General features: G+C 38.9%; 1 protein-coding gene across 4 annotated transcripts in view; it reads left to right on the forward strand.

Annotated features, from left to right (window-relative positions):
• ZNF407 (zinc finger protein 407) overlaps positions 1-20,012 on the forward strand; it is a 474,883-nt gene that overhangs the window by 319,611 nt on the left and 135,260 nt on the right. For 3 of the 4 annotated variants that reach the window (XM_078348272.1, XM_078348273.1, XM_035271367.3), the window contains one exon: positions 3,418-3,596. In XM_078348272.1, the coding sequence (XP_078204398.1) occupies positions 3,418-3,596 (179 nt within the window). Of the gene's footprint in view, positions 1-3,417; positions 3,597-4,931; positions 9,838-20,012 lie in introns of those variants that run through there. The other variant, XM_078348274.1, reaches the window with a different exon arrangement.

Here is a 20,012-nt window from a genome sequence, read left to right on the forward strand (position 1 = left end):
TCATTAAGTACAGTCGCAGCTTCTTGTTTTCTCTCGCCAGCGTCGGTAAACAGCGGTGAATTTAGGAGGTGTCTGTAATGCCGGAGGAAACCAATTGGAGGTCTGCAGAATTAAGGGAGTGATTTGGAACAGTTTACCCAGCCTGAAGAATTTTAAAAAAACAGTTGTTCCTTTTAACTGTCATAAAAGTGGACATTTGTGTCAGTCACCTTCAGATGTTTTCCTGTGTTATTTGTGACACCGAGAGCTGTTACTCTAAGGATGATTATACATTTAAAAGACTCTACCGTCCTCCCCTTTGCTTAGAACGTGCTGCTATCTCTTACATGTAGATATTAAAGGGAAGGCTGGCTGCGGTTTACCTGAGAACACACCAACATTCTGGCCTCAAAAACAGAAATCCCAGGTTAGGATTCTGCCTTGACCACTCACCAGCCGGGCAGCCCTTGTTGCCAGGTTATCACTGTGATATTTACCACCTTCTCTGTGAATTGCGTGGCGGTCTCGAACTCAGAGGGTCAGGCTTGGCTTCGAAGCTGCCAGGTCAGTGGAGGTACCTGGCGTGCTTAGGTGCTTACTCGGCTTTTCCCTCTTACAGTGACTGTTAGTTCACAACAGGGAATTTATATATAAAGCAAGTTTGACAATTCAGGAGTGGTATGAAAGAAATAAGCTGTGTGCATACATTCACTGTCTTGCATGTATTTAGTCTAAAATCTCAGGGAAATTTAACACCTGGATAGACAGAGCCTTTACCCAAAGCAGGTTGAAAATAGCTGGGAAAATATCTGTTATTCTCATTTATCTCTTTTTTTATTATTTTTCAAAAAGGTGTTACTGTTATTTTAATTTAAAAATATATTTTTAACATATAAAACTTTGTATTTGAAAAATAAGGACAAGTGGGCATTACAGTATAGCTGCATTAATATTTTGATATATCTCTAGTCTTTTCCTAGGCATAGAGGGATTTGATTTGTTCAGTTTAGTTATACTGACTAGATTTAGTTCTGCATGGACATTTGATGACAAGCCCTGCCTGGAGATGGGAGGGCAGCAGCAGGAACTTTTCCCAAGGAGTATCTGGATCCAGATACGAGACTGCTCCCAGAATATGAGATCCCCACTCATGAGGAACGGGTCTGTGTTTTACCTTTGCCAGAGTCGGTAGGAGAGGACATCCCTGTGCCCTCTGTCTGGGGAATACCATTCCTCATGCCATTTGCATTAATCCTGCCTTGCTTGGACGATACTTCCTGTACTCCTCTTGTCAGGAGTGGATAGATACTGTATTTGCTAAGCCTTTGAAATTCTTTTTTTTTTTTTTAATTGCATTTTAGGTTTTGGGGTACATGTGCAGAACATGCAAGATAGTTGCATAGGTACACACGTGGCAGTGTGATTTGCTGCCTTCCTCCCTTTCACCCACATCTGGCATTTCTCCCCATGCTATCCCTCCCCAGCTCCCCCTCTCTGCTGTCCCTCCCCTATTCACCCCAATAGAACCCCAGTGTGTACTGCTTCCCTCCCTGTGTCAGTGTGTTCTCATTGTTCATCACCCGCCTATGAGTGAGAACATGCGGTATTTCATTTTCTGTTCTTGTGTCAGTTTGCTGAGAATGATGGTCTTCAGATTCATCCATGTCCATACAAAGGACACGAACTCATCATTTTTGACTGCTGCATAATATTCCATGGTGTATATGTGCCACATTTTCCCAGTCCAGTCTATCATCGATGGGCATTTGGGTTGGTTCCAGGTCTTTGCTATTGTAAGCAGTGCTGCAATGAACATTCGTGTGCATGTGTCCTTATAGTAGAACGATCTATAGTCCTTTGGATATGTACCCAGTAATGGCATTGCTGGGTCAAATGGAATTTCTATTTCTAGGTCCTTGAGGAATCGCCACACTGTCTTCCACAATGGTTGAACTAATTTACACTCCCACCAGCAGTGTAAAAGTGTTCCTTTTTCTCCACATCCTCTCCAGCATCTGTTGTCTCCAGATTTTTTAATGATCGCCATTCTAACTGGCGTGAGGTGGTATCTCAATGTGGTTTTGATTTGCATTTCTCTAATGACCAGTGATGATGAGCATTTTTTCATGTTTGTTGAGCCTTTGAATTTCTAATGTCATTGGTGCCTTTGTGTGTGAGAGGTAACAGTCATTTTCACCTCCTTGACCAATATTTCCCAAGGTATATTTCCTGAAAAATAAACATGGTATAATTGAATATTATACACAAAAGCAATTCTAATTAGAAGCATTCTGGCAATGCAGACAAGCATAAAGTTTCCCCCAGAGCCTTTACCATCCTGAGGTGCACTGTGAGGTGTGTTGGCTAACTACCATTTTCAGATCGCATTCGATCATGGAAATCTTCCTTCTAAGAGCATCTTGTAGGATTTCGTTCTTCAGCAATACCTTTGGGAAATGGTGATAAACAGACTGCTGCATTTTCTTCTGGCATTTAATTTTGGTCTGTAGGAAATCTGAGGCCAGCTTGTTTCTTTTTTTCTTTCTTTCTAGATACTAACCCCTCAACACCTGCTAGAATTTGTGTATGGCTCTTTTTATTACTGTCTAAAAATGACCAAGACAAAAGGAAAACAGCTCTTCCTGTGTGTTCGGAAAGGGTCTAGACGTGCGGTCTCTGTGGCAGAGGAACTCGCGGGTTTGAAAGAGCAAGCACAACACTTTGCCTCAGGAAGCAGCACCCCAGTCCCAGTTTGCTGATTATTTCAGGCCTTGCATTTCTAATTTTGCTGGAAAACACTGGGAAAGGAGCCCACTTCTGATTTCAGTGGCAACATGGCATGGAATATATGGGCACTCCATTGTATTTTTCATCTCATCACTCTTAAGAGCCTGGATCATCACAGAAAGCTCCATGGGATTAACATGTTGTCCAAACATTGGAGTTGAGCCTGGGAACCGTTTCTTGCTCCATTTCCATCTTCAAACTCTTTTAGCAGTTACTTAAAAGCACCCTGCTTGACAGAATGTAAGAGCCAAAGTGTCTCTGTTCCCCAGATGCTCTAAGTTTAGTGGAGGCGAAGCACTTTCATCTTTGTACCACTCCTCAGTGGCTGTGGTGTGTTCTCAGGGATCAGCAAACACCTTCACTGCCCTCAAGTGGTACCAGAATAATTTGATATTAAAATGATAGTACTTGGGATTTGGTATTTCTGGTTCTTCATAGAAATGAAGGTAACAAAACAGCTTAAAACTTCACACCGGGGTTGTAAAAGCTACCAGCCTGATAGGGCTGATATATTGCCTAAGCTAATTATTATATGAGTACAGCACTCAAAATAGTACCGAACACATAGAGACAGTGTTATCTAATGTCATTTGTAATATAAGGTTATTGGTTTGACCTGAGTTAGCTTTACTTTTCTGTCTTACTTGGTAGGTCAAACTGTGCTGAAAATATCCGCAAACACATTCTGCATACTGGCAAACATGAAGGAGTCAAGATGTACAACTGTCCCAAGTGTGACTACGGGACCAATGTCCCCGTGGAGTTCCGGAACCATCTGAAGGAGCAGCATCCTGACATTGAAAACCCCGACCTCGCTTACCTGCATGCTGGTAAGGGACAGAAACTGTTAAAGTACTTGTTCCTTTTTACCAGGATTTCGTGTGGTCGTAACAGTTACAATGCTATTTGTACATTACCGTGATTTATTGAAATGGACTAGGGTATGTGATAGTATCTGTTTCAAGACTTATAAAAAGTACATTCAGTTTTATCCCACTCATCTATGAAGCAGGACTTTTCAACTGTATTTGATCAAAAAAGCAAATCTGACAAAGTTGTCATCCTACGACTATAAAGTTAACAAGAGTGAGTATTTAAAGCATAGTTGACCTGAAAAGAGAGTAGTTGTGAAATCTTCGTATTTTGACTAATTGCTAAAATATTTTTATGAAAAAATGCTTGTGATTTGAAATGTTATGCCCTATTTCTCTACACCATCATATTCCAGTGAATGCCTAGGTAGAAGGTGACCTGCGACCCCGGAGAGCGTTAAGCATCCTGGGTGGTCAGGGTGCTGCATGTTTCCCAGAAATTGGGAAGGAGCTGGCCCTGGCTTTGGGGAAGAGCTGGTTTTGGCAGTGGCCGCTAAGAGGATTCTTGCCTCTTGGATGGCAAGCCAGGTGCCCCGGAAGGTGTCAGCGATTTGGCCACAGCTGCAGAGTGAAGCAGATCTGTTCCTCCAGCCTGACATGTTGTTTAATTAGCAAGCATTTGTTGAGTGCTGAATTCTCACTGTGCAGAGCTGCAAAATGATGGATTATGGGTAAGGACCTATTTGAGGAGGTACTAATCCTGGAGTAAGTTTAGAGGAGCGTTCCAAGATTTAGCCCAAGCGGCACTGAGTTGGAATAAGGCCCGTTGATGATGGTTATGCTTTAAGCAGATGTTTTGGGACCTGTTAGAGCTACTACTTTTAAACCTTACTTCTCCATGATTGGCCGTGTGAACTCAGGCAGGCTTACCTCACCAAGCCTCAGGTTTCCCATATCCAAATCTGCATGATAGTACCTACCTAATAGGGTCTCTGTGGAAATTTAAAAGATAAAGGCTGTGAAGCTGTTCAAACGTTTTATGCCTATCTGTGCGATATGAAGGGGTAGTGAGCAGTGGTGGGGATGGTGGGGATCGTGGGGATCGTGATATAAATCACACCAGAAATGTGAGGCTCCATCTTCAAAATGCTTCAGCTGTGTTTGCTCACAAAATATCTGCATTAAAAGAAATTGAACTTGAGTAATTTAAGTTAGACTAGTTTTCTTAATACATTTGACAATATGTAGATAGAAGCTTATTAATGTTCTTTGGTATTTCTCAATCGATGTTCACGTGATTGACTTTTTAAAGTAATGTCGAGTATGTGATTTGGTAATTTTTCTGCTGTCCAGGGCTGTATTTGGCAAACAAACGAAAACAGAGGTCTCTGCTCGTTCCCTTTCGGTGTCACTGAGAAGGTTTTGAAACTAGACGGTTTATCAGCTTTAGTTCATAAAAACAGGTAAAGTCAAGTTGAAATATCTCTGGCCATAAGTGCCTATGGGTTCTTTATAAATATGGACCCATAACCTTACAGGTACCAAAAACTCCACCTGTGAAAATGCCACTCCTAGCAATGGCCAGGGCACAGGGTCTGAATCCATGGTGGGCATCAGCAAAGTGTCCCCCCTAAGGTGGGCTTGCTCTGCCTCCTTTCCAGGTGCAAGATTGGCATATTCCAGTTACACAAGAAAAACAAATTGTTCCCTAAAATGCGGTGAGTGAATAAGAGAAAAATAAAAACATTACTTTAAAAAAAAAAAGACCATAAATACTGTGATTTGGTTGAGATAACATATATTTTGGTTGAGATAATATTTGGGAATTCATATATTAAAGTAAGGTGTTTTATTTTTTATTTGAAAACACTTCTGTAGAAAGAGGTTTGCGTGCAAAGGTGTTGTACCCCTTGGTACCTCTACATTGTATATAACTGCAGTGTGAGTGATGTAATTCATGCGACTAACACAAAACTGGAGTTCATGGAGACCCTGATTCAAGTCTTCATGTAAAGATGGGTATCTCTGGCCACCTGTGAGCTTCAGATTCCTTCTCGGCAAGTCTGGGAGTTTGAATGAACTATCCCTTGTCCTTGTTGTGCTTCTGTAGGCGTGACCTTCGGGGGAGGATGGGCTCCAACTTAAGCTTTATCGTTCTCTTGACATCTGGCTCTGAAAAGTGTGTTTTAACTCGGTGGGTCTCAGTTTTCCTCCTAAGATGGGGATGCTGATGCCTACCACACAGAATGTGTAAACTGACATGATCATCTTTAGCATAAATGGTTGCTCACTTGTCCCCCCGCCCGCCAAGAAGTTGATGATTTATTGTATTTTTTTCTCAATCCTTTTTGGCAACCAGTAAAATGATTTTTGTATCTTTTTCTATTTCATATTCCAGAGCATGAAAGACTATATGTGAGTTCTAATTTGACTTTAGTCAGATGAGAAGCACAAGACAATAGTGGTTTCTTTATTTTTTTTAACCATGGATTATTTGTAAAGGTAATATTCCATTTCCAGGTAGTTTGAGACTTTCTAGTTATTTTTTAAAAATGATTGAAATAGTAATACAAATCTGTTTCTAGCTTAAATTTATAGAACATAATCTGAATTACTTAAATCCTTTAAAATTTGTGTAGATGCTCTTATGCTCAGCAAATGGTGAGTTTTGGTAAATTTGTGAGACATTAGAAAAGAATACTTGGAACCAGTGGCGTTTGGTGCATAGGCTGTGTTCCCTGTATGTCAGTTGCAATGTAGTTTGTTCACTGCTGTATTTTTAGTACTTTTTAGAATGCCGGTTCTGTCAGCTGTTAAGAGGAGTATGTTAAAGTTTCCTACTATAATTGTGGATTTGTCTTTTAAAATTCTGTTATTTTTGGCTTTACATATTTTGAATATATATCACTAGGTACTCAGAGCTTAGGGCTGTTTTGGATACACAGACACTCATAATTATGAAATATTTCTTAGCAGCAACATCTCTTGCCATAATTCTTTGTTTCGTATTGGTATACCTACACCAGATTCCTTATTAGCAGCTTGTAGTGCATTTCGTGTGTCTGCTAGAGCCGTATTTAGTATTTTACATTAACTCTTTAGTCTTTTACTTCAGTATTTGTACTTAATGTAATTGTGTGTTCATCATAACCCCAAACTACCCTAATGTCCCTCAAGCAGAACGTACAAAGGTTGTATATTTACATAATAGAATATTCTGCATCAGTGAGAAGGAATGAACTACAAGTACAAGCAACAATATGAAGTAAGTCTCACAGGCCTGTCACGGATGATCAAAGCGGGTCACCAAGGAGTACATTTTACATGATTGCATTTCTATTAAATATGAAAACAGATAAGACTATGATGCTAGAAGTCAGAGTTTATTTTCCCTTGTGGGCACCAGTCACCGAATGAGGTACAGTGGTGCTAATACGATCCTGCTTCTTAATCCCAGTATTGAGACATAGTTGGGTTCAGTTTGAGAAATTCATCAAACTCTCTTCTATCACTTGCATTCTTTTCTGTATATACTTTTTAAAAAACATCTTTCTCCACATCCAGATTTCTGAAGAGGTTCATTTAGGCCCAATCTACATCTAATATGATGAGATTTTACAGTCACATTAACCTTCACAAAACTGACATCAGACTAAAAATAGGTTTCTGTCATTGTACAATTTTTCTTCTATTTAGTAAAATCTATTTCTTCTCAAATATTAGCTTGATTTGATCTCTTCAGTTTTAACATATTTCTTTCATGTCTCCCATCCATAAATAAGCTTGATACTCCTTCGCTATATTTGGACAAAGAATTAAATACATGTCAGTGTTTGCAACACCAGTGGCCTTCAGTCTGACCCCACACACAGTTCACCTCAGCAGGGATAGGGGAGTGAAGCTTTAAACATAACCCCAGAGAAAGGGGAGTGAAGCTAGGGAAGCCAGAGGTAGAGGGCTGAGGAGAGGTTGCTCAGCCTTCTCTGACTGTGCCTAAGAAGAAAGAGATGTTTTTCTCATCAGTTCCAAGCAGCAGACTTCCAGTTATGCCTTAATGGCTCAAGGAGCTGGTGTGCTGTTGAAATAGTACTCATTGCTGATGAGCAGGTGCTCACTGGAAGACCCGCGGGTAGTGTGGTCACTTTCTGAGCCCATGAGCAGTGCATCAGAGCTATGAGGTTGATTGACTTATTCCTTATCTCTCTCTGAGAAGCCGAGACCTTAAATGTAGTAAAGTGTTGGTGTCTTTTCCAAAGGTAATGATTACAAGGTGTTCTCTTTTCAGGGAGAATTGAGCATTATATATTGATACGGTGTTTTCCTTAATTTCCTTCATCTTTCTACCCTCATGCTTTTGTGTCACATCTAAGTCGATTTTATTTTCATTAGTTCTTACATATGTTAAGACTTGGTCATATAAGTATGTACATTAGGTTATTACCTGTACAGAGTGATAACACATGAAATTATCATATCTCTTCAGAAATTAGTGTTTCTTTATTCTTCTTGAAGACTATCAATTTTGTGTTCTTTATAACATGTGTTATTTAACTGCATTCGCTACATTTGCCTCTTACCGGTTACAAGAATAAGAATTGAAAAGTTTGACTGGTATCGCGAAACCTGATCCTTTCTTCTTCCTCATGGTAACTGCTCATTTAAATTTTATCTGTATCATTCCTTAATTCTTTCCAAATGCATCACTTTATCCTTAGGCAGCTGAAATTTCACATTCTGCCTCTGAGCTCGTTTACTTAATCTTTTGCAGTTAACGTAAAACAGCCATAGTCTTTTGTCTTAACCATTGCCTCTTATTTAGAAATATATTCAAATTTCCTACATAAAAATTTTCTCCATCATTAATTAGACGCATCAGTGTTCAATACATAGAACCTTGTAGGGTGCAGTCTTCTCACAAATTCCTCCGGGGCCTCTATTTTTAACCCAGTTGCTTTCAGCCCCTTTTGTTAGTTGGGTGCTCTGACACATGTCATGACATTTTGTACAATAATTCATTTCTGAAAAGGTCCAAAAATCTCAGAAAATCCTGACAGTTTCTCATTGGTTCTTCCTTACATAAACCAATTATTACTTCAACCTAAAAAGGAACAAAATTTTTCCTGACATGATTGCCTTTGGTAAATCCATGCTGACTCACTCCTATTAAGTTGTACTTCTCCAAATGTATCATTAAGCTCATCCATAAGTATCATCTCAAATTTATTTCCTAATATAGATGTTAGACTTACAGGTCTATAATTTTCAGCCTCTCCTCTCTTTCTTTTTAACCTTCAGACTGGATTCCTTGCTTTCCAGTCTCCGATACTTCACCCCTAACAAAAGACTTCCTAAAATAATTAACACTTCGGCAATTAATGATTCTTTAACCTCAGACATCATCCATGGGTTAACTTACTATTTTTCTCAACTGCTGCTAAAGTCTTTGTTCCTTTCATACCCCTGTCCAAATACTCCAGCGCTGTCTGCCATCGCAGTGCCCTCGATGTCCATTATGGCTCAGAACGTTTGGTATTTTGGTAGCTGATGTTTTTCTTCTTTCCCTTTCTCACTCTCATTCCTATTGGACTTCCTCAGTTTAGAAAGAAGGCTTTTACATGCTTTGTAGTCTCTAAGTGAATAATGTCAGAACAGTATTTTTCATCATTCTCCCGTTTTCAGTAAGGTAACTGGTATCCAGGAAAATGGGATTTGTGGATATTTATCAGTAAACGCTGTTCACTAAGAAGCAGCCCTTTGACCTGATCACTACTTCTTTTTCCTTGAATACTGAAAGAGGGATTTTTCCAACACTTTCTAATGATGCATTTTGAAATGGTTTTATAGTTGGGCACGGTGGCTTTCTCCTGTAATCCCAGCGCTTTGCTTGGCCAAGGCAGGTGGATCACCTGACATCAGGATTTTGAAACTAGCCTGGCCAGTGTGGTGAAACGCTGTCTCTACTAAAAACACAATAATTGGGCCAGGCACAGTAGCTCACACCTGTAATCCCAGCACTTTGGGAGTCCAAGGTGGGCAGACCACGAGGTCAGGAGATAGAAACCATCCTGGCCAACATGGTGAAACCTTGTCTCTACTAAAAATACAAAACTTAGCTGGGTGTGGTGGCATGTGCCTGTAGTCCCAGCTACTCAGGAGGCTGAGTGAGACAGGAGATTTGCTTGAACCCAGGAGGCAGAGGTTGTAGTGAGCCAAGATCGTGCCACTGCACTCCAGCCTGGCAACAGAGTGAGACTCCATCCCCCAACCTTCCCCCCAAAAAATTAGCTGGGCGTGGTGGTTGGTTCCTGTCATCCCAGCTATTTGGGAGGCTGAGGCAGGAGAATCTCTTGAACTGGGAGGCGGAGGTTGCATTGAGGTGAGATTGCACCACAGCACTCCAGCCTGATTGACAAGAGTGAAACTCTTGTCTCAAGATAACTAAATAGAAATAAAATAAAACAGTTTTACACTTAATCTTTTTAAGAATAACTGTCTGCCAGTGTTCTTCAGTATGTATATCTTCCTCTATCTGCCTAATACCATGGAGCAGCGTTAGAGAAGCATTTGCTCTTTCCCACAATCCTCCTGCAAGAGGGTGATCCTGATTGTTCTAGAGTGATCCAAATGGTAGTTATGTATGGTTTCCTTATGTTTTCATTAGCTAGAAAGTAGTAATGAAGAACTGTTTTCATGCTATCACATTTTACCTTGTTAATTACGAAGAATAGTAAATAGTATCTGTGCCAAACTTCTATCTAGACCATTAAATCTTCAAAACAAATCTTGTTGATACATATTATTCTCAATTTAATGGTTTTGAAAAATCCATCTTCAAGAGGTTATGTTGCTTGAGGATGCATAACTACGGTATGGCCATATTAAATTTGCAGCTGTCTTCAGAGTCTTACAGTTACATAACCCTGCTGTACAGGAGCTTTAAAATAATTGGTCAGCAGGTTAATGAAATTTTTACAGTGGAAACCTTAAAAATTTGGAGGTTTAAGGTTTCAAATAGGCTGGGTGCGGTGGCTCATGCCTGTAATCCTAGCACTTTGGGAGGCTGAGGCGGGCAGATCACAAGGTCAGAAGATCAAGACCAGCCTGCCCAACAGAGTGAAACCCCATCTCTACTAAAAATGCAAAAAATTAGCCGGCTGTGGTGGCGGGCACTTGTAATCCCAGCTACTTGGGAGGCTACGGCAGGAGAATTGCTTGAACTGGGGAGGCGGAGGTTGCAGCAAGCCGAGATTGTGCCATTGCACTCCAGCTCAAGCGACAGTGTGAGATTCCATCTCAAAAACAAAACAAAACAAAAAACAAACAACAAAAAGATTTCAAATCATCTAAACACATATATTAGGAAGTAGAATGAAATGATATAGTAATTTTAAAACACCGTGGTAAATGTTTTCACAGTTGCACCTTTCCTGCCTAGTTGAGAGCCTTCACACAGACAGGTGGATGGGTGGAGTCAAATGAACTAGGTTTCAGGATGAGCTTTGTCACCATTGAGATGTTTCACTTTGAACGAGTCACTCTAGCATTTTGTGTCTGTTTTCTCAACTGCAAAAAGAATAACATTGTTGCTTTTCTTTTGAACATGAGGTACAAATTAGATAATCCATATGAAAGAGCTTGAAAAGTATAAAATTACCATTCTTTTAAGGAAGGTACTGGATTTTGTTATTGATATTTTAATGGTAATAAAGTAGAAGAAAAAGACAAATTTTTTTTTTGCATGTATTTCAAGTTGCTATTAAGGGTAATGAATCTCCTAACAATAAACAGATATGTGTACACATTAGTATTCATATATATTAGTGTAGCAGTCTGAGCATATACTAAACTTAGTGCTACAGAAGGCCTACTTAAAACTTTTCAGAGTAAAAACTTATCATATAAATACTTTATTTAAATTCTTTCTATTCTTCTTTACCTATGTGGAGGAAAAAAACCACACTCTGTTAGATATTTAAAGCTGTTTATCCTGGGCTAAATATGAGTGACCATGGCCGGTGACACAGCCTCAGAAGGTTCTGAGAACAGGTACACAAGACGGTTGGGTTATGGCTTGGTTTTATATATTTTAGGGAGCAGAATTATAGGCAAATACATAAATTCAATGTATGTAAGGTATACATTTGTTCGGCCCAGAAAGGTGGGACATCTCAAGCAGGGAGTTGGGAAGCTCACATGTCATAGGTGGATTCAAAGATTTTCTGATTGGCAGTTGGTTAAGATAAGCTTTGCCTAAAGACTTGAAGCCAGCAGAAAGAAATGCTTGAGTTAAGAAAAGAGGGGTTGTAGAAGCCAAGGTTTTTATTATATAGATGAAGCTTCCAGGTAACTGACTGCAGAGAGAATCCATGGTAAAGGTCTCTTACAGGACCTTAAAAGGTATTAGACTGTTAGGTAAATCTCTGCTGGATCTGGATAATTATGGAAAGGGATGGGGAATCTCTACAGACTGCAAATTTCCCCAATAAGGGATGGCATTCCAAGACCATTAAAACATAGTTCAAAGAAACATATTTTAGAGGTAAAATACTTTGATTTCTTATAAGACCTGCTGTCTGTCATGTAATGCTACACCAGAGTCAGGATGGAGCTGAATATCTTGTTGCTGTAAAGAGTCTGTTCTGTCAATCTTATGATCTCTCTTTTAATGGGAATGCTGGCCAGTTGTGCCTGAACTCCAAAGGGAGGACCTTGTAAGGAGGCATGTCTAGGCTGCCTTCCTTTCATGTCCTGAACTCGTTTTTCGGGTTTCTTTGGGGATCCGTTTGGCCAAGAAGGGCTCCATTCAGTCAGTTGTGGGCGGGGGCTTAGAATTTTATTTTTGGCTTATACCTACTATGTACTGTAGTTTTAAAACTGTTTTTTCAAAAGAATATCATCCTGAAAAGTATCCTTTCTACTGTATATTTCAGCGATCTGTAAAGTCCTGAGTGGCATTCATAAATTTAAAATAAAGTTAGAGTACACAATTAAAACACAGCTTTTGATGCTAACAGCTAACAAAATTGGCCGAAAATGGGTCTCAGGCTCTCAGCTCACTCATGCTCATCCTCTCACTACAGGATCTTAAGGAAAAGTTTTAAAGCGATGTTTAACTTTTTTCCAGGAAAAAAAAAAAACTGTATTCTCCCCTTCCTTGGGGTTGCTGGCCAAGTGTGATGGCCTGTATGATTCCAGCTGCACCAGCGCTTCCTTTCCAGCTCCCTTCCCCGGTGCGTCAAGGTCACTCAGGCGCATGGCATCCACTCACCTCATCGGCAGGCAGCATTGTGATCTTATCAGAGCTCGCATGTGCAGCATTCATGAACTGGATTCTGAAAGTTAAAATCGTTTAAAGAAAAAAGTAAACAAAATTGAAAATTGTGATCTTATCCCTTCTGACAACTTCATTTATCAAAATTTTAAGGGAAAAAATTGATTGTGACGTTATAGTGGGGGCAGTATGATTTTATCAGGTAATTGATGTGGTTTTTACTTTTATGTAGACTGTTTATCAACTATTTAATTCAATATAACTTCTATATTTTAAAAGTTCGCACGCCCTCACACACCTGTTTTGACCCCCACCTAAACAGCAGTTTCAAATGAGGGGAACAAAGGCTGAGCTTTCCAGTCCTGTTGCTAATACTGCGTACCAGGTTCCTGTTCCAGCTGGCGCTGGGGACTGAAGAATAGCATGACAAGTCTTTCAGATTCTGAGGAAAATTTAGATACACTGTTTAGCTTTGAAATGTAGTTCAGAATATGAAGTAATGCAGGTTCTCACTTTTGCAATTTCATTTCTTTATTTTTACAGTGAGTAAAATTACCGTTTAGCAAGTTTTTATCTTAAATGATATTAAACTTACAGAAAAGTTTGCAGAAATAGTACAGAGTTCCATGTCTTCTTCACCCAACTTTCCCAAATGTTAACACCAAACATACCCATACTACTTATGAAAGCCAGAGAATTCAGCGTTAATACATTGCCATTTTCTATGCTATATTCTTTTATTCAGAGTTTATCATTTTTCCACTCACATCCTCCTTCATTCCCAGAATTCAGCCCAGAGACCAACTTGTAGTTGCCGCGTCTTTTTAGTCTTGTCCAGTCCAGGGCAGATTTTCAGTCCCTTGGCACTTCTAAGGAATATGGATCTGTTATTTTGTAGAACGTCTCTTAATTGGGGTTAGTGTAATGTTTACTCATGTTTTGACTGAAGTCACTTAAGAAAACGCCAGAGGAAATGTGTGCTATGCCTGGAGCACCCTGTGACTGAGGACGTCTGCCTGGCGCTGGGAGTGAGGCGGGATCTTCACAATGGTTTTACCTTTTTATGAGCACGCATCTAGAGAGGGTCTTTCAGACCATGAAAATAGCCCATTTCTCCCCAGTCATTTGCCCATTACTTTTGACATTCGTTAGTAGATCCTGACTGAATAAGGTCTGTGATTTTTCTTTCCTTCGTTTCTTCTACAATTAATAATTGGAATTCTTCTGTAAGGAATGGTAACCAGTTCCTTCTTTTCCAATGATTGGTTCTGTTTATTTTGATCATTGTGGAGGTGTTTTACCCTGAGGTTTATAAGTCTGTACCATCGTGGCCTATTTCCTTACTGAAGCCACTCCTGCCTTAACCGCCCCCTTCAGTCAGCTCCCGTGCCCTGTGTGCGCCTCCACCCTTTCAGGGACATCGCTTTACTTTTCTGGCACTAAAGTGTTCTGTGGGCTCACCTTGTGTTTTCCTTACCATGGTCCTGAGATGAATCACTCCTTTGAGGAGCCCTGGTTTCCTTGGTTGGAGAGTGGTGTGTATAAGCCAAGATACATACACTGTGCGGACTCGTTGCTTCTGTGTACTTCTGCTTCTAGGCCTTTTCAGCAGATAAACAAGGAAGTGTAGGCACGTATACTAAGCCCTGCATTCCTGTGAATATAGATGTTTTTCCCTAGCTCTCTATCTAGAACATAAATGGTATCCAAGACCTAAATATAAGAAATAAAACTGTAGGCCAGGCGTGGTAGCTCACGCCTGTAATCCCAGCACTTTGGGAGGCCGAGGCGGGCAGATCACTAGGTCAAGAGATCGAGACCATCCTGGTTTCACCATGTTGGTGAAATACAAAAAGTAGCTGGACTTTTTGTATTCTACTAAAAAAATACAAAAAGTAGCTGGACATGGTGGCATGCGCCTGTAGTCCCAGCTACTTGGGAGGCTAAGGCAGGAGAATTGCTTGAACCCAGGAGGCAGAGATTGTAGTGAGCCGAGATTGCGCCACTGCACTCCAGCCTGGCGACTGGCAACAGAGCAAGCCTCTGTCTAAAAAAGAAAAACAAAACTGTAAAAACCCTTCAAAAGGAATATACAGATAAAGCTTTGTGACCTTAAATTAGGCAGTTGTTTCTTGGATGTTACTCCAAAATAACAGATAACAAAAGGGAAAAAGAAAGGACTTCATCAAAGTGGAAGATTTTGTGCTTCAAAGGGCACCATCAAAAAGATGAAAGGAAAGCTTATAAGATGAGAGAAAATATTTTATAAATCTATCTGATAAGGGTCTTGTATCCAAAATATGTATAAAATACTCTGTCACTCAACGAGAGCTAGGCAAATAACCTAATTTAAAAATGGACAAAGGATCAGAGTAACCACTTCCCCAAAGACAGTATACAAATGGCTGGTGAGCCGTTTGACAACATGGAAATACGCTCAACACCATTACTGGTTAGGAAAATGCAAATAAAAACCACAGTGAAATTCCACAGCTAGGTTTTTTTTATTCTTTTTGGCAATTATGAATAGAAAGGCTATAAAATTCACATATAAAATTCTGTGAAGTTAAGATCTCATTTTCTTGGGTGTATACCTAGAAATGAGATGCTTAGATTATATGGTATATTTAACTGTCTAAAAAAAACTGTTGAACTATTTTCCAGCGTAGTGTGTTCCCGCCAGCAGTGTGTGAGTTCCTGTCACTCCAAATACTCACCAGGAACTCGTCTTGTGGTTTTAGTTTGTATCCAACTGATCACTAATGCTGTTGAGCATCAATTCTTGATTATTTGGTGCCAGTATATATTCTTTGATGAGGTATCTTTCGAAATATAATATTTTTGCCCTTTTTTTCATTAGGTTGAGTTTTGTGATAATTTTTATTCTATATTTTTGACTTGAGATCTTTGAAATATGATTTGCAAATATTTTCTCCCAGTCTGAGACACGTCTTTCCTTTTTTCCTCTTAACAGTGTCTTTCATAGACAAAAGTTATAATATTCATAAGGTCCAGTTTATTTTTTTGTTTATGCTTTGAGCTTTTGATACAATATCTAAACGCTATTTGCCTAACTAACTTGTTACAAAAAATAATTCACATATTTTCTTCTAGAAGCTTTATGCTTTTATTACACTTTACATTTAGGTCTATGATCTATTTTGAGCCAATTTTATATAACATATAAGGTGTAAGTCAAAGTTATTTATTTTACATACAGATGCCTCATTTTTTTCTAGCAACGTGTGTTGAAAACACTGTTTTTTCTTCATTAAATTGCCTTTGTTCTTTTGTTGAAAATAAGTTAGCAACATTTCTTTGGGTCAGTTTGTTTACTCTATTACCCTGGCAATTTCTCAAATAAGCATACATGGGTTTTAATTTTATCCTTAAAATGCCGCAATTGGATATGTGCATTCCTCTCAACTGTGTCCCATCTCCTCACTCATCTGTGATGTAATTTAAACTCATCACAAATATGTTCGGTTTGTCACTGGTTCTTCTTTTTCCTGAATGACGTTGAACTCAGTGGAACTCACTGTGCCTAATATTTATTACAACTGAACATTCAAAATAAACTTATGGGCAAATAAAATTAGATCTGCATATTTACATTCAGAATGCAGTACCTAGTAAAATTATTATTCTTTTATACTTTATGTTATCAAATCAGAAAATGTTTTCACTCTTCGTGTATGATATGATTCTTCTCTGGTGGTAAATAATACCGACCAATTTAGTATTTTGCATTCACTATATTTTTCTCATCACCTAAGAAATGTGCTTTAATAAAAAAAAACTGCTACCACCACCTCATATCTATCCAGATGCCCACTGTGAGAAAAGTAGAGAATAGTGAGTGTGGACAAGGATATAGACAAATTGGAACCCTTGGGCCCTGTTGAAGTGAATGTAAAGGGTGCAACTGCCGTGGAAACAGAAGGGCAGATCCTCAAAGAACAAAACCCAGAATTATCATATTATCCAGTAGTTCCACGTTGGCATGTATATCCAGAATCATTGAAGGCAAGGTCTTGAAGAGGTATGCATACATCTGTGCTTATCGCAGCACTATTAATACTGAAAAAGTGGAAGAAACCCAAATGTCCATCAGCAGAAGAATGGATAAACAAAGTTTATATATGTAAAAGTTACATATTATACAGTGGAACATTACTCAGCCTTAAAAAAGAAGGAAAATCTGGCACATGCTATGACATGGATGAATCTTGAGAATATTAATGAGTTAAGCCAGTCACACAAGATGGCTTACATTGGTAAGTATCATTGCATTATAATTCCACTTATGTATGGTGTCCCTAGAGTAGCCAAAATCAAAGAGACGGAAGGTAGAATGGTGGTTGCCGGGAGCTGCGGGGAGGGAAGGTGGGGCGTTGTTTGACCGGGCAGAGTTAACAGTCCTGTAAGAGACTCGTGCCGTAATGTGGTGGTGCTTAATTAACACTGCTAAAATGTCCACATAAAACTGGTTAGGATTGTAAATTTTATGTGTATTTTACCACAGTTTTTAAAAATCACATATACAAAATGAATTACGTACCCCTGTTTTTTCTGTCTTCCACATATAACCATTGTAGAAGATATTAAATAAATATCTTGATGGGTGAAGTGCCATTCAGGACAGAGATTTTATTGTGGTAGGAAAAGTGAAAGTGGGGAAGAGTGAATACAAAAATTATACCAACCAGCCTGACCCTCTGACATTTACTAGACTAAACATATGTTATGTGATACGTGCTGTCAGTATTTGAAGAACATCGATTTACCGAGGAGCTATGTGAAGGAAGATGTGTGAACTTACAGACACACTTACACGTCCTTGTTTTCTTTTTTTGTTTTTATTTTTCCTAAGTAAGATTAAAAACACTTTGATACAGTCCTTTAATAGGTAAAAATTTATCCTTGTAAAGTAATCACTTAAATCCCCTAATGGCTTTTACTGCCACAGAATATGGTGTAGGCCCCACCTAGATAAAATAGCATTTTTGATGGCTGGTCTAGATCCTTCTGAAAAGCTCTGCACAGACATGTTCACTCTTGTCATAGCTCGGAGTGTGGTTTCTTGAGTAGCATGTCATTGTGATTGGCAGGAAGTCATTCTTTCTTCTTGTGAAAAATTATAATTTTAGTGCATGCCTAAAATAAAAGCCTAGCATAAATGGTTTCCTGTTTGTGAAGGAAAAGGCAAGATTCTTTCATGAGCAGTATAGATGAATTTAATCACCACTGTATGGAATATAAATTTCATTTTTTTCTCATTGGGAGAGTACTTTTATTGGAGAACTACCTTTTAGGATTTCCTCCGCATTCCTTGTCTGGTTTCGTTAAGTTAATATCAGTTATAACACCAGTTTCTTTCCAGATGTTGGCCAGGAATGGATTTGAATTTTGTTGTCTTAAATAGAAACAACGTCTCAAACTAATTAAATACTTTTGCAACTTAGAGTAGGTTTATGACAATCACTTTTAGGAGGGCACAGTGGCTCACTCCCAGCACTTAGGGAGGACAAGGCAGGTGGATCACGTGAGGTCAGGAGTTTGAGATCATGGCCATCATGGTGAAACCTCGTCTCTATTAAAAATGCAAAAGTTAGCTGGGCATGGTGGTGCGCACCTGTAATTTCAGCTACTCATGAGGCTGAGGCAGGAGAATCGCTTGAACCCGGGAGGTGGAGGTTGCAGTGAGCCCGGATCACACCACTGTGCTCCAGTCTGGGCGACAGAGTGAGACTCAGTCTCAAAAACAAACAAATAAAAAATTAATTGGTTTTTGTGATAAATGTCTTGGAATGATTAAAGAAGCTAATATTTGCAAAGTACTTAAAATAGTTTCTGTCACATATTAAGTACTCTGTAAGTATTTAGTTAATAAAATATATAAGTGAAATTACTCTGTGTTGTTTATATTCTTTTAAATTATGCCAGTAGGTGCTGCTCTTGAGTGACTAGAGTCAGTATCCCAAGTTACATTTTATATTAACATATGTGACCTAGATTGTTGGCACAACTTGCATATTCCTGTTTATATCCCCAGTTCTCTTGTTTAGAAACAAAACTATTTGTAACAAAAAGGCTTTGTTTTGAAGAACCTGTTAGTACAAAATGACAGAGACATGAAAATGCCCAGATAGTTCTCTTGAAATTTTAATATTTAAAAGTTGGCTTCATCTAAAGCTTTATTATTTAAAAACATACCAAACTCATAACTTTTCTCATTTATCAGGTAGCTCCATTGCCCAGTTTGATGTGCTTTATGTTAGTAACTAAGTATGTATTGAATCTATTGACATTTTCATAGAGCATACCACTGAAATGTGGTACTTCTTGGTGTTTTACACATAAACCATCAGTAGGATTAAGCTTTGTTAGATTAACCTTGTTGTTCAGACAAAGCAAGCATTTTGCTTAAATCAGGAACCAGATAGAATCTCTTTTGTGCACATTTAACTGTAATAAATTCTTTCAGCTTGTAAGTGTTCTTGCCATGGAAAGGAGTGTTGGAAATAGCGTGTGCTACAGGGGTGGCAATGTCGCTGCAACTCATATACTCAACTTGTAAACATGGATGGTTAATCTGAATTGCATGAAAGCAAGTTGGGGAATACTTAATTTTGTAAAACTTGAATAATCAGAGAGGTGAGAAGAGATAGATGGAAGTACCAGGCAGGCAGAAGAGAATGTGGGTTGGTAATGTGTGTACCAGGAGATGAGCTCAGGGCCAGAGTAGTGCGGCACTTGCAGTAAAAGCTGAAAAAGGAAGAGAATTGAACCAGCAGCTCTTTAGAAGAGGCTGAATGATGCTTTAGGTTTCTTTTTGTTTTCTTTTAATGGTTTCCTAATGTATTATCTTCATCCATATTTCTGGCCTTTTCTTTTTGTGATGTTTGCTTCTAGATCATGATCCAGAGCGCAGTCACAGAAGTAAATCTGGTTTTCGATATAATACTGTTACAGCACTTAATATCTTTTCTTTTGCTTTTCACTCCAATTTCTCTATCTGCTTCTAAGCACATTGTTAGGAAGACATTTTAAAGATGTTTGATGTTCAGCTTGAGTATCTTAACATTTTTTATGTCTTTTTTACATTGACAAGGACATTTGAAATCCAGGGCTTTCTATTTTTATTATTTATGGCAGGTTGA

This window comes from Callithrix jacchus, chromosome 13, assembly GCF_049354715.1.
Source record: "Callithrix jacchus isolate 240 chromosome 13, calJac240_pri, whole genome shotgun sequence".
Taxonomy (NCBI): Eukaryota; Metazoa; Chordata; class Mammalia; order Primates; family Cebidae; genus Callithrix; species Callithrix jacchus.